Genomic DNA, 22,099 nt, shown 5'->3' with positions numbered 1-22,099 from the left:
ATGGGGATACATATAGAAGATCATTCTAGTCCGTGAGCCGTGAGAAATCCTCCGGGTTTGGCAACCCTCGCTCCGCACCCGTCCCTCAGCCGCTACCATTCAGTGCTGCTCGGGTAAAAAGCCCTGTGATCGGTCTGTGGACATCGGCGTCGTCGGCACTCCGGAAGCGGATTCAGAAAATGTGTTGCGCCCGGTTGCTACACATTATGCGTAGCTTTTTGGGCTATCAAATTTGCAATTCACAAGAAAAATGTGCGGTGCTGTGCAAGCATGCGCGCTCACGACGTCCGTAAGCGTGTCTGCGTGCGTGCATGAAAAAGTAACCCTAAACTGTAAAAGGCGTAGAGCCACGGAGGGGAGGGGTGGGGGGTCCTCCTTCTCTGGGCTTATTCTGTTGATTTTCCACTCAAGTATGAAAGCTGCAAAGGGAATTGATTCGCAGCACCTCTGGTGATTAGTTCCTGAAGCTCTCTTGGTTTAACATAAAGGTTACCCAGGCACTAAATAGTTCCTATAATTTGTCATTTTGGTTGTATTCTGAGTGGAAATCTTGTAGGTATCACATGTCTGTGTTCTGGTCCGCTGTTAGTAATTCTAAATAGGTATTAACACTGTTGGCCTGTCCTGTCATAAATGTGTCCTGTCCAGTTCTGAACCCCCACCTATATAGTCAGAAATACATGTGTGAGTGAAGAGAGCCTTGGTCATTGTCTAAATGTCAGTGATTACAACACATGGTAGATTCAGCTGATGGTGACCATGCCCTGACTCATGAAGCTGGACTGACAAATGAAAAACACTGTACGCCTGACAGAGTGAAATATCTTTAGGGTGGGTGTCATGGAGCTACGGGTTCTTGATCTGTGAGTGCTAAATAAAACATCATTTGAGGGTGTGTTTTCCTCTCACACATTCAGGTGACTTGACTTCGCACACTTGGGTTTCACTACATTTGAAGAAATATGTGTACAGCTGCTACTACTGAGGTCAGTCTGGAAATAAATGACTTTGACAGCCGTTTTTCCAGACTTGCGTTTCAGTTGAATTAATGGGAAATTTGTCAGGAGAGATATGTTTGATTCTGCGTCATCTTTTTTCAAGGTTGTTGGCCCAGAGTAGATGTGGAAATGTAGGCAAAGCTGCATACTTTGGGGGAAAAAATGATTAGGCCGAGTTCATAGGGTTCAAACAATCATCAGATCTCTAACCTCTGAGAGTGAATCATCTGAGAGGAAGTTTAGAGTAGCTCGTAATATCCTCCATGCTGTTTTCTTTATGTGTGGTGTTGATTCTCATAACAGGATCAGTGCCAATGAAACTGACGTAAACATCCGCAATATTGCAGCATTAAGAAAGTGCTCGTGCTGATATCAAACTTGTCATAAGATTGATGTGCATTCAGTGTCCATTTGCTTTGTCTTTACACTCATTTGCTGTCAAGTCCAGACACGTGTGTTTATCATCAGTGCAGCGAGCAGTAATCCACAGACACTCCTCCCTTAAAGTGCCTCATGACTGACTCAGCATAAGGCTGCAAGCCTGTTTTAAAACGTACAGCTGATTATTGTTGGCTCTTGTGGATATAGACCTCACATTTGCCTGGTAACAGGCCTCCCTGGGCAGACTGAAGTTCATTTTAAGCTAAATAACCTTAGTTTAAGCAAGGGAGTGAGTGTAACCATCATTATTCTTCGTAAATATCATCCCTCTACCATATTTTCTGTTTAATTTTCTTGACAAATGAGTCTAGAAAGTATGCAGACTTTACAGAAGCTCATGTGGTTATTGCGTTTCCTGCTTTCTTTTAGGCTAATTTCAGTTCTCATTAAATTTGTTGTGGAAATGAGGCAAGTGCTCATCATAACATTTCTACACAAATGACAGCAAAGAGCTTGAAAATCGTCTTTCCCATTTTTCAGTAATAGTTATGCAAACGCTGTTACTCTGGGATCAGCACTCATATGACTTTCCTTATCTGTGAAGGTTGTTTTGAAATTATTCAAACTGGAAAAAAAAAATAAAAGGATGTTGTTTTACTGCAAAGTGACTGGAAAAATCCCCATTTATTCACTTTATGATAACAGAAACTGCCAGGCATGCATTTTTATTGAAAGTTAGAACAAAAGTCAAGAGAATAATGTGGAAAATGTCCTCAGTCGTGGTAGTGTGATATGATGTGATGTGATATGATAGCTTTATTGTCACACTCAACACTGTAAAGTGATGAAGTCTGAAGATTAATTAGCTCTGATGGAGTTTAAGCAATGGGTGATTTGATCTTTATTAACTCAGAGATAAAGTTCTTCAACAAAATATTCAGATTCACTCTAATTAGCTGATGCTAATTTCAGCTACTTCACTTAGATTGCAGTTCTTTTGATCATACATTAAACTTTTCACTGTTAAAGTGAAACCCCATCATAGAAGGGTAAGTTTAGTAGAGCACGAAGCTGGTATGTACACGTGGCTTAGTGCAGCTGAGCAGAGTGTATCCTCTTCAAAACCCCATTCATGCAACCATTGGATTTTCAGCATAGGTGATGTCATTGCAATGCAATCCACCCCATGCACATTATCTTTTGAAACTACAACAGGAAAGGGGGAAGCAGCCTGAATTTCCTCTCATTCCAGCTACAGTATACGAGTGGCCACTGCTGTTCAAGGTCAGCGTGGCTTTAAGTAATCAGCCCAACAGGCAGAGCTGAGAGCATTATTGGTGGAATTGTAATCCTCCCATTTAAGAAATATTCTCACACGCACAATCATCATTTTGTGAATTTATATGGAAATAATAGGCGGGTTTGTTCCATTCATTTGCAGTCTGTTCTATTCTTGGGAGCAGAGACAGTCTGGCGTGTTGTTATTAGGCCTGGTGGTGGAATTTCCCGCTGCGGCAGGACTCACTCACCCCCGAGACTACGTGTCCAGAAGCTGACTGAAGACAGAGAGTGAACCACACTAATGATGATTCAAACAAACAGAAGGCTCAGTAATACTTCACAGGTGCACCATAACAAGATAATATCGTGTGCACTACACCCCCAGTTGAACAGAAATGTAACTGAATTGGACTGATGGGAATATAACTGATGTTTTTACTTCCCAGTGGCGTTTAATGGCTACAGTAAACCAGCAGGGGTTTGATCAATATCCGTGACCTAGATGATTATTTCTTCAGTCTCCTGCTGAGATTTCTGGGTATCAAAACAATTACTTACTGTTGGGCAATCTCATGTTTTGGCACAAAATCTCTCCACCCTGGAGTTTCAAAGCTCTCTGAATCCCCCCCGCCCCGTGAATTGTTTCCTCTCTGGTTTCAACTGGCCAGTAATAGATGATAAATAACCAATACAATAGTTATACAAGCCAGCAATCAGCTTCAAAAGGCATTTTTATCACCATTTCGCAGTATGATGTAGGGCATGTCCATTAAATACCTCACAAAGCTAGCTCATCCATACTGTGACCATGTGACTTCATTGTTTGTATGCAGGGTCAACAGCATGTGTCACAGGCAGGGTGGAGGCAGAGCCAGACATCTGTGTTGGGGAGGATAAACTCTATCAGTGTTGCTGCAGCTCCCAGTGGTCACAAGGTTGATAAAGGTCATGGATTTCTTAGGGCCCAATTACAAAAGCAGTGCTGTGAGTGCTCTGGCACATTTAGTAAAGCCTCCAAATGTGTTTGTAGGACAAAATTTGAATATAGCAGAACTATTTTGGTGACACCATTTGTTGCACAGCATCGTGAAAATCATCTTTTGGAGGAATTTGTGGAATTATTAATGCAGCTTATCAGAAACACTCAAATGCAGCACGAGCCCATGCTCTGACTGCTGGCGCTGTATTGCCCGCTGCCCGGAAGCTCTCTCTTCCCTGCAGAAACCTTGTCATCACTTTATCTGGACTCAGCTGTTTTTCCCTCTGGCTCCCAGTGTAATGACCTTTCTCTTCCAGCCAGAACAGAAGAGTCACTCCCCATTTTCCATTGTAGCTGGGCTGAAAAGTCATCTCATCAAGAGGGATGTCATGTCACCCACTCAGCCTCCCTTCTGCCGAATCTTCCTCCTCTATTCACACTTATCTTGAAGTGAAAAAGAAGTCTCTCCCTTTTTGTTTCTTAACTTGGCATGGTTATTTTGCACAATTATTGAGTCACATGCTGTTGCCTGGGCAGCATGAAGTTGCACACTCACAGTCTGCCTCACACCCTCATTATGGTTATTTTCTAATATTGCTCTTGTGGCGTGTGTTCTAATTACCTCCATTGTCAGTAATGGGTCAGATAACAAGAGTGATTCACCTCCTGCTTTCACTGTGGCCTAAAATTGTGGCAATATTTGATAAGTAGGTGAATTCAGCTGTCAAGTCAGCATGGAGAATTTAGTGAGAGAGTTTAACCCTGCAAGTTTGGGTCTTGTGCAAACGGAAACACCATACGACATACAACACAACACCACAATATACACTGAGATTTTATCACTCTCACAGCCATACAAAGTATTGCTATTCATTTCATGAAAGAAGCATCAACAGGCTACATTATGTGCTCAGCTCATTGGGACAATGATGGATGGATGATTTGTTTTGACATTCAAGATTAACAGAACCCCTTTCAGTTTTTGATGAATTTTACTGCTCACTCCTGCCCAAGTATATGTTAGTATTTTTTTAATTTATTTTTTATTCAGAACATCACTCTGTGCAATATATTTATTCAGAATAACCTCACTTAATGTGCAATACCATTGATTGTTTTATTGAATGTTTTACTTCTGCTACCCACTCGCTGCTGTAACAGTGTGAATTTCCCCACTATGGGACTAATAAAGGAGATCTTATCTTTTATAATTAATATATATAGTCTAAATGTTAACACAGTGAGGCGAAAGTTAAGAGATAGGGGAAATATGTAACTAAATTGGGAGATGCATGTGTTTAAAGAAAAGAATGATCTAGATGAAAGGCAGGAATGAGTGAATGAGCATTGCACAAATGCTGTGTTTTTTCTTTTGTCCTGTAGAGGTCAGTGGCGCTGCCGTGCAGCGGTGACTCTACCATAAAACTACCGGGAGAAGAAGAAGGAGGAGGCGGAGCCAGGTGTTTGAAAGTGGCGGGTCGTAACAACACTCAGCTCAGTGACACTGGACGGGAAGAGACAGAAGTCAGTCAAGCTAAGGGCATTAAAAAGTGCACTTTTTATCAAGAGTGTCCGATTTCAGCGCTGCTAATTGTCAACCAGAAGCGTTGGATGCAGTTTTCGTGATATTTAAACGTTGGCACAGGACACGTGAGAAGGCAACGTTAATGTCACCTTGCTAATAACTGCAGCTAGCTAGTTAACTAACGGTAAGGTAACGCCAACTTTTACTTAATTATCATTCGCCAGCTGTGCTGAGTAGGGTTGGTTTGAGTAGTCGTACTTAATTAAATTAATTTAAAACGTGGTATTTTAATAACCCCTAACTATCTTGTCTTGCAGTGAAATAAACGTGAGAGAAGTTAACGTTATAGCTAACTGGTTTAAGTGTCTTGGAGACAAAGTAACGATGCAGTTAAAAAGATAATCTGGCCTAAAAGGACATTTATGTACTTAGCACTGTTTATTGCACAGGTCGGCTTTGGTCTGTCTGACCTGAAGGTGGACTTTAGGTAGTGATCTCATCCACTGACAGTGAATAATGGACCAACAGCACCCACGGTGACTTCACTGAGACACGGAGACATTTTCTGATGCTCCCAAATAAACCTGATTGTGATGTAACGTCTCAGATGATGACGATGACGATGATGATGATGGCAGTGATCGTGAACCAACTTTAAAGTGCTTTTGACGTTATTCACTGTACATTTGCAGACACTGATGTTACCCTTCAAAATATAAGGATTACTGATTTCATTGTAATTTCTGTTTCAGGTTACAGTTTTCCTTTTCATTTCAGTGCTATACTGACATTATTTCTATCAATATATAAAGTCGGGGGGTGTCAAGTAGTTCGTTATATTCAACCACTGACACACAGAAGATTATTATTATTACACTTTATTGATGTCACACCAATGCTCATAACATTCAACATTCACAAAGTTCAGTGTGTTCAATATAGTGATGTCATAGTTTGATACATTTTCAAGACAGCGTTATCAGATTTAGATGTTTCTTGATTGTTTCACACAATGAAAAGTCAGCATTAACTATTGTTATTTAGATCTTGTCATCTTTTCATCTCTAAATCCTACTCAAGTATCGATGCAATACATGTCGGTTCACATGAGTTTTTGTTTTTTGTGTGTGTTTTTTGGAAAATGTAATTATTGGAGTCACTGTATCTCAGCATCTGCCAGTGCAGACAGTGTTGTCCCTGTAGTGGTCTCTTTTGAAAATTAAGGTTCATCAAAGGCTCTTTTTTTGCTGCATTATCACACTGATACTTGGCTTCATTATGATAATGTCTGTTTTAGGTATATATTGGAGTCTTGCATCATGAAAAATGAGGATGATAAGGTGATCCCTGTGCGGGTTGCCTTGCGATGTCGTCCGCTGGTGACTAAAGAAATCAATGAGGGATGTCAGTGCTGTCTGACCTTTGTGCCTGGGGAGCCACAGGTCTGTGCTCAACAACAATTTAGGATAATTCTATTTCTCAGCCTGTTTGCTTTGATCCATTGTATCCATATGGATATAATGTGTGTGTGTGTGTTTTTAACTGCACTACACAGTATGTGGAAAAGAGAGCTAAATTGTTGCTTGTTTTCAGGTGATCGTTGGTGCAGAGAAAGCGTTCACTTATGATTATGTATTCGATCCCACTGCTGAGCAAGAAGAAGTCTTCACTTCGTCTGTGTCCTCCTTATTGAGTGGGCTTTTCAAAGGTAGCTATTGCTTGTAACGTGATGACTTTTTGAATTCATTAGGGAAATTCTTTTTGTTTTAACCCCATTCCTGGGAGGTAAGAGTGAAGGTTCAGCAATATAAGACCTGTTTGGGATTTGGACTCTGTAATTGCTGTTGGTGCCAAACAAATTAAAATCACATTAGATACATTGGAAAAATATCATTAAATTGGCATAGATGGTAGATAATTAGAATATTTTTACTTTGAACCTAAACTGCCCTGTCTGCAGGCTACCATGCCACAGTTCTTGCATACGGACAGACTGGATCAGGGAAGACCTTCTCCATGGGAGGAGCATACACATCTGCTCAAGAAAATGATCCTTCAGTCGGGGTTATTCCACGAGTTATCAAAAGGATTTTTGAAGAAAGGGAAATGAGAACAGACTGTGACTTCTGTCTGGCCGTATCTTACCTGGAGGTCAGTGGACATGTTTACATGTTTACACTGTGGAGATACATTTTTTTAAAATGTCATTTTAGACATTTGTTGTTTCATTACTCGATGGCCTTTTAAGATAATCTAGTTAAGCTTTTTCCTTTTTGATTGTAGATCTATAATGAAGATATACTGGACTTGTTGTGTACATCTAAAGATAAACCTGCCATCAGCATTCGGGAAGACCCTAAAGACGGCATTAAGGTGAGTGACCGACATGTTTACAAAAGCATAGTTTATTATAGCAAAACAATATGGAATATGGTCACATTTCTTTCCTGCCTATAGAGGATAGAAAGACGAACCTCATCAGACTGCAGCCACATCTAGTTCAATGCTTTGGCGAAACATGAGAATATCCTGTCTTCCAGATTGTGGGTTTAACTGAGAAGCAGGTGCTCTCTGCCCAAGAGATGGTGAGTTGCCTTGAGATCGGAAATTCTGCTCGCACCGTGGGTTCCACAGCGATGAATGCCGCTTCTTCTCGCTCACATGCCATCTTCACCATCACACTGGAGCAGCGCAGAGGGACAGACAAGTCAGTTTGATGGTGTTTTTTTTTTTTTTTAGTATATTTGTGCCATTTGACTTTAATATACAACATTTTGAGTTTACACATAAAACAATGACATGCTCAAAAATGCACGTGGACTGCTGTCTACAATGTGTTTGGGGATACAGTCATAAGAAGGTCCTTATTAAAACATTGGCGCATTGCATCATGTATATGTATGGATATATACGTCAGATTAATCCCTGTTGATGTGTAATAAGTTTTACACCGATATTGAACAATTGGATTAAGACAGTAATTTAAATACATTCATAACATTCATTGCCTTTGGCTATTATCACATTTGGATTTCCAGGAAGCAGCTTTAAAGTAAGTTAAAGTTACCTACCCTCACCCTCATTAGTGTTTTATAAAGGGTAAACTAAAATAAATGAATCTGCAATAACACATTTTCAGCCAATTAGAAAAATATTAGGACATGATGTTGACGTGTAGGTCTACGTTCTGTTGCACACAAAGTCGCATGGTGAACGCTACTGTAATCTTTTGTTGCAGAGCCGACTCTGTTGTTTCAAAATTGCACCTTGTGGATCTTGCTGGATCAGAAAGACAAAAGAAAACGAAAGCAGAGGGAGATCGTCTGAAGGAAGGTATGTTGAATATGATTTTCTATAGATTTACTCTGTTGTCAACCCTCAGTTTATGATTCTCCCAGTCATATATAGTCTTGTCTCTTTGTATAATAAGGGTGTTCTTGAAAACAGCATTTCTTTTTGATGTTTTTCATTGTCATCTTCAGGCATCAGCATCAATCGTGGCCTTTTGTCTTTGGGAAATGTGATCAGTGCTTTGGGGGATGAAAGCAAGAAAAACACCTTTGTTCCTTACAGAGACTCCAAGCTCACCCGCCTGCTACAAGGTAAGCTTTGATTTAGATGTTAAAGTTACTTAGTGGTCATTAGAGCGTCCCAGATAACATCCTCACATCCAAACATGAGCAAATCAACAAGCATGGGAAGCATGCAGTAGGCATCCTTCCTCTCTAGGCTTTGATTGTCTAATGGAAGTTTTTTTTATATGTGCATCTGCTCTGTCAGTTATTACTGCCGGCATCGCTCAGCAGTGATGTGTAATGCAGGTACACACTGAACAATTGGTAAACGCGAAAAAGGCAGCATTACCAGTTAATGCACCGGCGGGTGTTCAAAGCGGCAACGATGCAACACAGTAAACGGATGCAGGATAATTTCACCAAGCGCTTTTGTTAATTAGTCTGTTCGTTTCACCAGATTCTTTGGGAGGCAATAGCCACACTTTGATGATTGCATGCGTCAGTCCTGCAGACTCAAACATGGAGGAGACCATCAACACACTGCGATATGCCGACAGAGCTCGCAAGATTAAAAACAAACCGATAGTCAACATTGACCCCAGAGCTGCAGAAATGAACCGTTTGAAACAACAGGTGAGAGAGTGAAAACTGACCTCACAGTCAGATCTCCAACTGCCCTTTGGCTTATGTAACAACGGTGCAAGTTAAATGCAGCTCAGTTACTTGTTGGAAATCTTTGTTTTTATAGACTACTGTTTAGGAAAGAGACATAAAATTTATATTTGCCTTACTACTTCTATTTGAATGTAATACATGTCTTGATCCATGCACTTGTTCAGGTTCAGGAGCTGCAGGTGATGCTACTCCATGCTCGTGGAGGAGTAGCTCCAGTGCTCTCTGGGTAAGGCATAAAATTCTCATTTAAATGAAGTCCCAGCAGGATGTCAGTTGAGTGCCAGGGTACATATTACCCATAACAAAGGGGCACAACAGTCACACAGTCCCTCCGTTACAGGCCAGAGTCAGCGGAGAATGTGACTAAGCTGCTGGAAAGGAACCGCGCTCTGCAGGACGAGAACAATAAGCTGAGCAGGGAGCTGAGTGAGGCAGCTGGACAAACGGCCTTCATGTTTGAGAAGATCATTATGGTGAGCCAGACCGTAGTCTGGATCGTTGTTGAGAGCTGATGGGAAAACTGTTACGAGTGATGATGTTTGCTTATACACACGAGTAGAAAAACACCAAGACAATTTAAATTACCATCAAAATAAACAAAAAGTACTTGATTTACAGTCTGTGGTTTATCTTTTTAGATGTTTGGTTCTTTCAAATGTATTCTCATCTGCCATGCTTATCACGGTGTGTTTCCTTTATTTTACAGACCGAACAAGCAAATGAGAAACTACAAAGCAAACTGGAACAACTGCGGCACCATGCAGCGTAAGTCCATGAAGTCAGGAGGGCTTCAGGATGGCTCACATGCACAACACTGTGGCTTTGCTTGGTTTCTAATGGCCTTAGTCAGATGTGTTCATGATTTCTTTTTGACCACTGCCACAATAATCTCTTTATTTCAGATGCACAGTGGATCTTGAGAAGTTGTTGGAGACACTGGAGGACCAGGAGTTAAAGGAGAACGTAGAGGTGATGAGGAACCTGCAAGACCTCATTTTGGAGCTCAAGGTAACCAGGTCACTTTACGTTATAATCCACTAAAAGACAGCAGTATGAAGTTAAGTAATGCTGAAATTATTTTTAACTGACTAAATTAATTGATTTAGATATAATTAACATGCAAGAAGTGATCAGAAGTCATGCAGCAAGTCAAACAAATTTTGAATCTAGCACTGTTGATTGGATGATCATAATATTACGTATCCTGAGTTACTGTTTGTTGGATTTTCTCAGAATGAGAGCGCAGGCCTCGCCGCCTCCATCGACGCTATGGCTGCAGGAGAGGATGGACCTGATGTGTCCGGAAATGGGAGTAAAAACTCAGCAGATGAGTCAGTACGTTGACGATTTTGTTGTTGTCTATGATGCAGATAATGATAATAATTAATGATAAACTTTATTTGTACATTACCCTTCATACACCTCACATGAAACAGACATAAAAACATTTAAGATCTCATATTCTGCTCATATTTGTGTTTTGGGGTCCTACTAGAACAGGTTTACATGAACATTATTTTTCTCATAGCAAACATGGCTGCTGCAGCTGTTTTCAGCCTTTCACCTCTTAAAGGCATCTCTTTCACAATGTAAGTCTATGAGGGGGAAAGAGTCTCTTTTTGGTCCATTGGCCTTATGCGGTCGATGGTTTGGCCACTGTGGGAAGTTGCCGCACTTCCTGGGGTTTGGCAGGGACAGGTGATAGGTCGAAGGGCTGGAGGAGGTCACATGATCAACAGATCCCCTTCTGACATCATAAAGGGGGCCAAATCTAAACGGCATGTTTTCACACACATTTACTGAAAGATAGAGAAGGCGATAAAGTCATAGCTAACAAAAGGCTAAAGTGAAGTCATAAGTGTTTAGTTTTACAGATACTTAATGAACTGGCTGCCCAGATATCTGTAGGTAATGTGTTCCATAGTTTGGGGGCATCACTGACAAAGGCAGCATCCCTGGTTTTTCTTTGGGCTGTTCCTGGGAACCTCCAATAAAAAAAGCAGCAGATGATTGCGCTGTTCATAGTTAACAAGGAAGTTGGTGGTGTGGCTTTGTCCCAGCCCATTAAGAGCTCTGTATATGAGGAGGAGGACCTTAATGTCAATTCTAACATGTTACAGGAAGCCAGAGCAGCTAATTCTGCTAGGTTTCTACATACTTTACTAAATTGAGAATTCTGCAGTGTTGTGATTTCCATTACACTGAATGTGTACATTTTATAGACAAGACATTTTATTTGTATTGACATATTTCTTCACTTTCACACTAAATTGATCAAAGAGTAAAGTCTTTCTCCTCAGTTCTTATGTCTGAATTGGTTTGAATTAAAATGTTTCCTACCTGTAACACATTAAACAGGATGTCACTAAGGACTCCCCGGAGGCCTTTACAACCCATCATGCACTGCGGCAGGCCCAGCTCTCTAAGGAACTGATTGAGCTGAACAAAGTGTTGAGCTTGAAGGAAGCTTTTGTGAGGAAAATGTGCCAGACTGACAACCAGCTGGAGCCGATGCAATCAGAGCATCAGGTGAGAGGGTTTTCTATCTGTTTCTGACTCTCACAATAGGTTTAAATCACTCAGATATTTAATTAGATGCATTTTATTTGGTTTTTGTGTCATTATTTGGGGGATTTCTTTCATTTCTAGTGTTGTATTTATGCTGATTGTGTTTTGAAATTACTTACAGATTAATTTTGCAGCATTAAGATTATTTGATAAGATTAAATGTATTTTGGTTTCTATACCATCCACAAATTAACATGGTGCAGTGTTTAATTATGTTGTTGATGTTAATTATGCTATTATTTATTTATTTTAAACCAGTGGTTATGGAAATGAAGGACATGTTTTAATCTTGGCATTTTGTCCTTCAGAAAAATGTACACAGTCTACAGTCAGCGGTGGATTCTCTGCAGAAGGAAAAAGAGGACCTCATTCTGGCACTTCAGTCTGCAAAGAAAGACACTAATCAGGCAAAGTATGAACACCTGTTTTGTAGAGTTGTATAGTGTTTCCTCTAGGATTGTTTTTCTGCAGTGGTGGGGAAGGGTTTTGTTGTGTTGGGGTGGTCTAAAGTTTGTTTGTTTTTGGCATAAAACTGAAGTGATCTGACAAGCTTTCACTCGTCTTTTCCTTCTACATCTGACACACATCACCTTCCTCTAGGCTGAGCGAGCAGCGCAGGAAGAGGCTGCAGGAGCTGGAGGGTCAGCTCGTAGACATGAAGAAGAAGCTTCTTGAGCAGTCCAAACTCCTGAAGCTCAAAGAGTCCTCCGTCCAGAAAGTTAGCAAGCTCAATCAGGAGATTCAGGTAACTCTGATTTTCTTTACCTGTTGAGATCCTTTGATGGTGAGGGGGGACATTGTGTATGTTGAGCGTAAACACGCACTAAATCTCCATTTTTCTAATGTCTGATGATGGTTTTATACCAGATATTGATATTTGTGGCGTACTTTTAAGTAAGAGTAATTTTATTTCAGTGTCATGCCTTGTGGCCCATTCCTCATGTTATAATTATACCGTCTACTACGTAGACCACTCTCTGATCTATTTTGGCCATTCACTTTGTGTTTGGGACATAATGAGGATGTAAAACTCATATAAATACCAAACAATATCAAATCTTTTCCTACTTTTTTCACCATCATGTGCTAATATGTAATGCTACTTGTTACACGTGTAAGCCCCAGATTCCAAATCAAAGCACAGTAACGCTGTGTTGTCACAGGCCATGAAGACCCAGCGTACACAGCTGATGAGGCAGATGAGGGATGACTCTGAGAAATTCAGACACTGGAAGAGCAAGAAGGAGAGGGAGGTGCTGCAGCTGAAGGAGAAGGTTTGCAAACAGTTTCTTTAACCACCATTTTATTCAGAAATTCACTTAATCTAATCTTGCTGCTGAATATTTTATTCCTGTTATTGAGGTTCTTTGGCTTCATGAAACCCAGTTTGTCTTTGATCTGTTTTACAGGATCGTAAACGCCAGTATGAGTTACTTAAACTTGAGAGGGATTTCCAGAAACAGGCCAATGTTCTGCGTCGTAAAACTGAGGAGGTGAGGCCTGCTGGTCTGTTGACTGTGCAGTTTTATTTATGTGACCTCGTTAATGTGCTGGATTTAATAATTTCAACATATAGAAAGTGGGAATTATTCAAAGCAGTTTATTGCAATTGTTTTTTTTTTTCCTTCCTATAGGCTGCAGCTGCAAACAAGCGGTTGAAAGATGCCCTCCAGAAGAGAAGTGAGGTATCAGAGAAACGCAAAGATACCCATAACAGAGGAATGGAGAGCGCTGCTTCAAGAGTTAAGGTAATAGAACTTGGTTCACAGGCTTTTGGTTTAAAGGGGAAACTTTCCACATTTATTGTTGATGTCCAGTTAGTGTTGATGGCAAATGTAGTCAGTTGAAGAATAGATACCTCAGGGCTCGCTATACTGACAGAGAGCTGAGTTCTCCTGCTCCAGCCACCAGCGGCGTCTTTTGGCATGGTTGGTAGTAAAGAAGAACTACAGGCTAATTCCAGCTTCCTTGAGTGTTTTCTCATTAAAGATGGAGGAAAATAATCACTGTTATTACCAGCCTTTAGCTCTGCGCTAGCTGCTATCTGTAGAAGCCTTCTATAATGACATTTTAGCCAATAATTATATCCAATAATGCAGAACATACTGCAACATACTTACATTAGATCATGTAAATCCAGTCAACAAAATCTGCCAGTAAAGGAGACGGTATGAGCAGGCTATCAAACACCTGTTGAACAAGCCGAACATAAACTATTAAACTATACATACTATTAAACCTTCAACAAAAGGAACAACAATGGAACAGTTGAGCCTAATTGACCAAGCATCTGAAAATGAGCTGGATTTTTTCAGACTTTGAAGCAGAGAGCCATCAGCAGCAGGGAGATGCCTCAGGGCTGCCAGTCATGTATGTTTGTCAGTAAGGAGATAAGGTCTGGCATTAATCTAAATATTAGTCTACATAGTTAAAAAGAAAAAACTAGGTATTGCAAACAAATTTACTATAAATGTATTCTTTTATTCATGGGACGGTGAAGGCTCTCTGAGTATTGGTGTTATATTAGAAAAATAAATGGATCAGTTTGAAAGTATGCAAGCTTTGTAAGATTAATATTGGTATCAGCCATAACAAAGAGATAATTATCTGTTATTAGCCCTGAAATTCCATGTCATGCATCTCTAATTATTACTGATAAAACATTACTCAGCATGAGAAGTTAACCAATATTTGCAAATAGTGGTTAAGATATGAGACATTTCTGCATGTTGAAGGATATTGACAGACTTGTATTTTGAAAATATGATGAAATCCTTCCATGTCAATCCCATGGTGGTCCATCCAGAGTCAGCGGCTGTAACTCCTTCAAACTAATCTAACTTTAATCTTTTGCTTTTTTACGGCTTCATTACTGAAACATGTATTTCCTCAGAAAATATACTCTGGCAGAAACGCACTCTAAGCAATATAAGCTTTTAATGTGAAGATGAGGACCATGGTGACGGCTTGATCCTGTTGCTGCTTTTTATATTCCCCAGATCCAAATTCACAAAATGCACGACAGGCGTATCTCCTGGATATATACATGTACAACTGTATATATTGTTTTATTTTATTTTTAAATGTGATTATCTTTATATATGTTCTCTATGTGGAGCATGAAAGGGTTACAACATTTAGTTTTACAACCCTGCGGCGTAAAATGCCAAATGAATGAACCTTGTATTGTTGTCTATATGTTAACAAACCCAGAGGGGTTCTATCTTTGTGCACCTTAACTCTGTGAGTGTATTTATGTGATCAGACATGGTTCCTCAATGAAGTGGAGGTGTTGGTCAGCACAGAGGAGGCCCGGCGCCACCTCAATGACCTGCTGGAGGACAGAAAGGTCTTGGCTCAGGAGATCAACCACCTGAAACAACAGATGGAGGCGGGGGAGCGACCCGCTGCCAAAATCAGGGTGAGGTGTAGATTCTTCACTGTTGAGCACAAGTGAGACATCCGGCTGCACCAGCCGAGTCGAATGGTAACAAAGAATCAATCCTTTGCTCTGTGGCGTCCTTCCATGCAGCGCCGGACGCTGATCATCTCCGAGCTGGAGAGTCACGGGGCGCTGGAAACGCCTCTGACCAAACAGGTGGAGAACCTGGAGACGGAGATGGGCCTCAGGTGAGTCTGACAGAGCATCTCTGCTACCTGAATCTTAAACAGTCTTTAAGATTCATCGCACTCTGCCTCCCCACAGGTGGATTTACCTTCCTTATCCCTCATTCTACTCATCTACACGACATTTAATGGCATACAAATGCGCACTTACAGATTTTCAATAGCCATATGTGTGACTCCTTCAAACCACAATATCCACAGGAAACGCTGAACTGAGTGATTTGTATCTCAACAGGAATGCCCAGATAGCTGACCTCCAGCAGAAGGTTCTTGTGGCAGACAGCGAGGCCCGTTTGAAACAGCGCATAGACGGCATCACAAGCATAGTTGATGCTAAGTGTGCCCTTAAGGTTCTGATGGCTGAGGTGAGCAAATACATACATTATTTATGTGCACATGTGTGTTCAGTTAGAAATATCTAACTATTTAGTTGTTGTTTGTATATCCAAAGAATGTCAAATGCCTCCTTTTTATTTAGCTGGTGGCTGCTAAAACGTCCAATTCCAAACTGGAGAGCGAGGTCAAACAGGAGAAAGGGAATGCACAAGATCTGAGGAAGATGCTGGCTGATGAGAGAAATGTCATGTCCACCATGGACATGGAGCACCAGCAGCAGCTGGTGGATCTGGAGCAGAGGCATCAGGAGAAGGTCCTCGCAGCTTTTACTCGCACACCTCTTTTTTTCAGAGAAACACATATTTGTGGAATGTTCTGTTCTACATATTTGTTTTCCTTTTGTACAGGTCATTTACCTCCTTAACCAGCTACAGAACAAACCCATAGGTGGAGAGTCGGACGACACAAAGCCGACAGAGGAGAGTTCAAAGGAGAAGGAGCTTCTCCAGCGCCTCAAAGTCCAGGTTTGTCTCCAGTAGCTGAAGAGTGTTTAATCAGCCTTTGTCTCTGCGTTTCTACTCATGCAGAATAATCACATAAGTTAATCATATGGTTATCTGTAACACCATTTTAGGAAGAGGAGCTTGAGAAGCTACGAGAACTGAGTGAGCAGAACCAGAAGCTGGTGGAGCAGAATGAGGAATACAGACAGGTAACTTTATAATTCAATCATCCATCTGTATTTAGCAAAGTAAAGTCCTGTGTTTATCTTTCCTCCCGCTGTGTGATTGGCTGAATTTAAACCGTGTCTTCTCCCCTCAGAAACTCTCGTTGCTCCACCTTGCAAGTGTAAAGAAAGTCCTTGTGCCTTCGACCAACATTGAACAGAGCCCAGATGACTCATTTGAATACGTTCCTCCGAAGGTAAGTCATCACAGATGCTCTACTTTTCCGTTTCATACAAGGTACTGTAGCTATTGAAAACGTAGTCAGGGTCAGTGAGAGAATGGATTGCACCAAGAATCGATGATCCCTGTGAAGGAGATCCTGTTTTGTGTTTTATTGCATGACAGGCCTTGCAGCTGGACTCTGAGTCTGTTATTTTGTGTTATTGCTTTGTTACAATTAATGTAGGTTATTATGTGAACATAGGTTATTATTTCAAATGACTTACGACATACAGTGAATATAAAGTCTACACACCCCTGTTAAAATGCCAGGATTTTGTGAAAAACAAAAATGAGACCAAGATAAATCATTTCAGAACTTTTTCCACCTTTAATGTGACCTATAACCTGTACAACTCAATTGAAAAACAAACTGAAACCTTTTAGGGGGGGAAAGTAGAAATAAAAAACTAAAATAATGTGGTTGCATAAGTGTGCACACCCTCTTATAACTGGGGATGTGGCTGTGTTCACATTCAGAATCATGTTAAATAGGAGTCAGTACACACCTGCCATCATTTAACGTGCCTCTGATTAACCCCAAGTAAAGTTCAGCTGTTCTAGTCGGCTTTTTCTGACATTTTCTTAGTCGCATCTTGCAGCAAAAGCCATGGTCCGCAGAGAGCTTCCAAAGTATCAGAGGGATCTCATTGTTAAAAGGTATCAGTCAGGAGAAGGGTACAAAAGCATTTCCAAGGCATTAGATTTACCATGGAACACAGTGAAGACGGTCGTCATGAAGTGGAGAAAATATACACATAACAGTGACATTACCAAGAACTGGAACTGGTCCCTCCAAAATTGATGAAAAGACGAGAAGAAAACTGGTCAGGGAGGCTGCCAAGAGGCCTACAGCAACATTAAAGGAGCTGCAGGAATTTCTGCCAAGTACTGGCTGTGTAGTACATGTGACAACAACCTCCCGTATTCTTCATGTGTCTGGGCTATGGGGTAGGGCCTTTTCTTACGAAGAAAAACATCCAAGCCCGGCCAAATTTAGCAAAAACACATTTGAAGTCTCCCAAAAGCATGTGGGAAAATGTGTTATGGTGTGATGAAACCCAGGTTAAACCTTTTGGCCATAATTCCAAAAGGTTTGGCACGAAAACAACACTGCACATCACCAAAAGAACACCATACCCACAGTGAAGCATGGTGGTGGCAGCATCATGCTTTGGGGCTGTTTTTCTTCAGATGGAACTGGGGCCTTAGTCAAGGTGGAGGGAATTATGAACAGTTCCAAATAACCAGTTAGTGTTGGCACAAAACCTTCAGGCTTCTGCCAGAAAGCTGAAGTTCCTCTTCATCTTGACAACGACCCAAAGCATACATCCAAATCAACAAAAGAATGGCTTCACCAGAAGAAGATTAAAGTTTTGGAATGGCCCAGTCAGAGCCCAGACCTGAATCCGATTGAAAATCTGTGGGGTGATCTGAAAAGGGCTGGCCACAGGAGATGCCCTCGCAATCTGACAGATTTGGAGCGTTTTTGCGAAGAAGAGTGCAAACAAGTGTGAAGTCGAGATGTACCATGCTGATAGACTCCTACCCAGAAAGGCTGAGTGCTGTGATAAAATCAAAAGGTGCTTCAACAAAGTATTAGTTTAAGGGTGTACATATTTATGCAACCACATTATTTTAGTTTTTTATTTTTACTGACTTTACAAAACACTAAAATGTGCAGCCAAGAAAGTCGGTGAAATTGTTTGGGGAATTCTGTCTTTCCTTTGCCATGAGATGAGAGTATTAAAAAAAATTCACTGATTCAGAACTTTGCTTTAGGTTTATTCATTTTAAAGTCATTTGTTTTTTGTCTCTTTTCTTGTGTCCTCTACCAACGAAAGCCCAAAGGGAAGCGCTTCACCACCGCTAAAGCACCGCTGAATATGGCCATCAACATCGAAGAGCTGATGTCTCCTAGTGAGGAGGAGAATGAGGAAGAAGGGGATGAGTGGCGCCCTGAGAAACCCGAGAAGGGACGCAGAACCTCGAAGAAACCGAAAACAACCGGGGTAAGAGGGGAGGGGTGGGGGGCTACGACTGGGGTCTTTTCAAACGGGTCATTAGCTTATTAAACCAGGGGGGTGCTTAGTAAAGTGCTGCTGTTTTTTGGGATCAGATAGGTGGGCCGCCTATGATGCAAAGATGATGGTGCTGAGTGGTTTGTCTTTCTCTAGTGTGCGTGTAAAGGTCGCTGCGGCAACAAGCAGTGCAGGTGCCGCAAAGGAAAGATGACATGTGGGGAGAACTGCCAGTGTGATCATGAGAAATGTCGAAATATGGATAACCAGGCGCCTGCTGAGGTATGTTAGGGACTGATTGTCAGTTTTCTGACCATAATCCACCTTGTGTGAAGCAGTTGTGTGCCTTTCGGAAAAGGGGAAACACCGTTCTAAACACAGAATCCTTCAGATCTTCTGCTGACTGGTTTTATTTTGGGAAATAAACCTCTGGCTCCCTGGATGTGGGGACGTTTAACAGTTAACGCTCTTTCATACATTCTTTACTTTTTCAATATGAATATTTTGGAAACATTTAATTTGACTAATTGCAAAAGAGAATTAACAAATCTCACTAGTGTTTGAATATCAGTTGTGTTGATCAGTTTTCTGTTTCGTGTTTCTCTCAGACTTTTGATGATCACATGTGTTGAAACATCAGCATGTTGGATTGTCAGGACGTGTGTTTTAAACGCTTTATTCATGTAACACTAGTGTAATAACTGCTCTTTACAGTAAAGGCTCATCACAATGTTAAATTGTTCCTTTGAATACATTTTAACAGCTCAAACACCACAACAGCCAGTATGCTATCATGGCAGTTGGAACATAGTTAACTAATATAATACTGACTGATAATAACTTCAGTTTTCATTCTCAGGTGTTACATTATTTGACTAATTTAGTACATGACTAATTGTTGAATAGAAATATTGAATATGTTACCATCATTGTGGCTATTTAATAAACCGTAATAAACTAGTTTAACAGCTCATTATGTCATTTGTGATTCATCACCAGACTTGTTAAACCTTTGACATTCATTAACAGAACAATAAGCATTGATCTCAGTGTTGGACTTTTCACTCACTTCAGGAAGCAGAGAACGTCTCCAGAGATTCGGTGTCTCTTCAAGACGCCACCTCAGTCAGCCCCGACAACACCACGTTCTTCAAGCCGCCATCTTGTACACCCACCAAGAAGGTAAGCCGGCTCCTTCTGAGCACTAAACGATACGAGGAGCAGTCATCCCCGTGGTGGCCTTGAGAGTGATTGGCATGTAGATGCCGTGGACACATTTGACCAGATTGTGATTGATTCTCTGAGTTATTGATCGATCACTACTTAATTATCTGGAATGTGCCTGAGAGGGAATTTTAAGCCAGTCAGGCTTGTAAACCTGAATTTTGGCACTCGGTGTCCTGCTCTACAGTTTGTGTTTCCACTGGATCCTTCAAAGGATGTAGTGCACTAACCCGGGCGCGGCTATTACAGGTGCTAAAAGAAATCGGAGACATGGGACATTCCACCGCAGACCTGAAGCTGATCAGGAAGCCCGTCCTGCCAGAGGAAGAGGAGGAGGAGGACGACGACGAGGACAGAACAACAGTCAGCTTCCTCAAGAAGAAGAAAAGAATCCTGACGAGTTTTCAGAACAGTTTTTTCTCTGGATGCACTCCGATCAGAGAGGAATCCTAGTCAGGGGGAGGGCTTTTTACATCTGTGCTTGTTTGGTTAAATGTTTTGTCAGCGTCTCTTTTTATATGTCGTGTACTGTAACTTGGAAGTAGCTGTTGATTCTAAAACGTTTAGTTTTTCTGTAGAGGACTGTGAATAGCATTGAATCCTTTACTGGACTCACAATGAGATGATCAAGAAGCCTGTACATAGTATTTTAGTTTAGTGTAGTACATGTTATTTCCCATAAAGTAAAAATAAATTCACTTGGCCAATATGTAAAATCAGTCAGGCGGTCGTACACGGACTGTTCAACACGTCATTATCAGAGAGCGCCGCAAGGTCTTCACTGTGCTTTTACTATCAGAGCTGAATAAAGTCTTACAGTCTGATCTTGTTTCTAATGAACAACAAACTTTTTTTCATCTGAATGTTTTTAATATCACGGCTTCATAAGTTGCTAATTTATTTCATTCATTAGTTTATAATGATTAATATTTTACCTTTCATTGCTGTTTCTTCAGCAGTTAATCTTTAGTGGAAGGAAGGTTTTCTGACGTTGAATTAAAGACAGATGTTTAAGTGAAACTCCGCATTAATATTATGCTCATCTACTTTAAAGGTAGCTTTAGGCCCAGACTGAGTTTAATCAGGTGTTTTTAAACCTGTATACAGAAGCACACATTTCTCAAAAGATTCCTTATTTTGCTGCTTTAAACATTTATATTCTCCTTTTTTTTTTTTTTTTTTTTGGTTTGTGGCTTCCTTCCTCTAGTTTCTGTGAGGGCTGCACAGCCTTAGGTGCCGTCAGGAATTTAAATTTGTTTAGATCTGGAGTCCAAATTGTGTGCACTGGATCTCATTAGCCTTTCTTGTGACCAGGTTTTACTGTCACATCTGTTTTGTTTTGGGTTTAACAAAAGCCTAGAACCTCAGTTATCTTCAGATGCCTTCTGGGAAATTTATGAGCACACGACAGAAGTATTTCTAACCACGTCAGCAGTTTGTTCCACATTGTTTTTAGCATCAGATGAATAAAATAGTGCAATTAATACACAACTAAACTGTGTCTGTATGTACTTTTTAACTGGTTTGGGATCAAATGTTTTAACAGTACAACTTAACAGTTTTGGAAACCAAATAATTGTGGAACTTTTGGTTATCAAGCCAAAATACCAAACATTTGATGGTTCCAGCTTCTCAGATGTTCATGACAACTGGTCATTTTTCTGATTTAATTTGTGATGGAACTTTAACTGTAGAGCCTGACCTGGATTTGTTGTGAACTGTGATACACGAGTTAAAAACAATCTGATATATGAACTGAGTAATAAACAAGGATCCCTTTTAAACTTGAATGAACATATCAGTTCTTACTGGTGTCCCATCACATGTTACACTTTCTGAATTCCATACTTCTAGTATTTCTATATTGCAGTTTTGTGTTCCTTAATGACTGATATTTAGACCTATTTTTCACTATTTTCTGACATTTAATTTGCCAGATTGATAGTTACTAGTTACATAGTGTGTATTGTGCAATAATATAACTTAGCCAAAACTATTTTCCAGTTTTTATGGATCAGGATG

At 40.6% G+C, this 22,099-nt stretch overlaps 1 protein-coding gene across 1 annotated transcript; it reads left to right on the top strand.

The window, feature by feature from the left end:
- Positions 1–5,208: 5,208 nt before the first annotated feature.
- Positions 5,209–20,924, top strand: kif4 (kinesin family member 4). Its single transcript, XM_070843443.1, has 31 exons — positions 5,209–5,348; positions 6,462–6,606; positions 6,758–6,872; positions 7,125–7,315; positions 7,448–7,537; positions 7,705–7,871; positions 8,403–8,497; positions 8,647–8,766; positions 9,137–9,312; positions 9,519–9,580; positions 9,695–9,827; positions 10,061–10,119; positions 10,257–10,362; positions 10,588–10,689; positions 11,713–11,883; positions 12,231–12,334; positions 12,523–12,667; positions 13,086–13,196; positions 13,332–13,415; positions 13,557–13,670; positions 15,188–15,343; positions 15,455–15,552; positions 15,785–15,914; positions 16,028–16,198; positions 16,293–16,409; positions 16,520–16,597; positions 16,708–16,809; positions 18,677–18,844; positions 19,010–19,135; positions 19,928–20,035; positions 20,327–20,924. Exons 2-31 carry the CDS (start codon positions 6,484–6,486, stop codon positions 20,528–20,530), a joined length of 3,726 nt encoding a protein of 1,241 aa, XP_070699544.1. The 5' UTR covers positions 5,209–5,348; positions 6,462–6,483; the 3' UTR covers positions 20,531–20,924.
- Positions 20,925–22,099: the final 1,175 nt, after the last annotated feature.

This window comes from Pempheris klunzingeri, chromosome 14, assembly GCF_042242105.1.
Source record: "Pempheris klunzingeri isolate RE-2024b chromosome 14, fPemKlu1.hap1, whole genome shotgun sequence".
Classification (NCBI taxonomy): Eukaryota; Metazoa; Chordata; class Actinopteri; order Acropomatiformes; family Pempheridae; genus Pempheris; species Pempheris klunzingeri.
This window is presented reverse-complemented; position numbering and strand designations above follow the sequence as displayed.

Bases quoted from the DNA above. Each gene is read 5' to 3' on its own strand.
- kif4 (XM_070843443.1), top strand. From the start codon at position 6,484: ATGAAAAATGAGGATGATAAGGTGATCCCTGTGCGGGTTGCCTTGCGA. The intron at 15,915-16,027 runs GTGAGCAAATAC...CTTTTTATTTAG, and splicing joins TTAAGGTTCTGATGGCTGAG to CTGGTGGCTGCTAAAACGTC. The intron at 19,136-19,927 runs GTATGTTAGGGA...CACTCACTTCAG, and splicing joins ATAACCAGGCGCCTGCTGAG to GAAGCAGAGAACGTCTCCAG.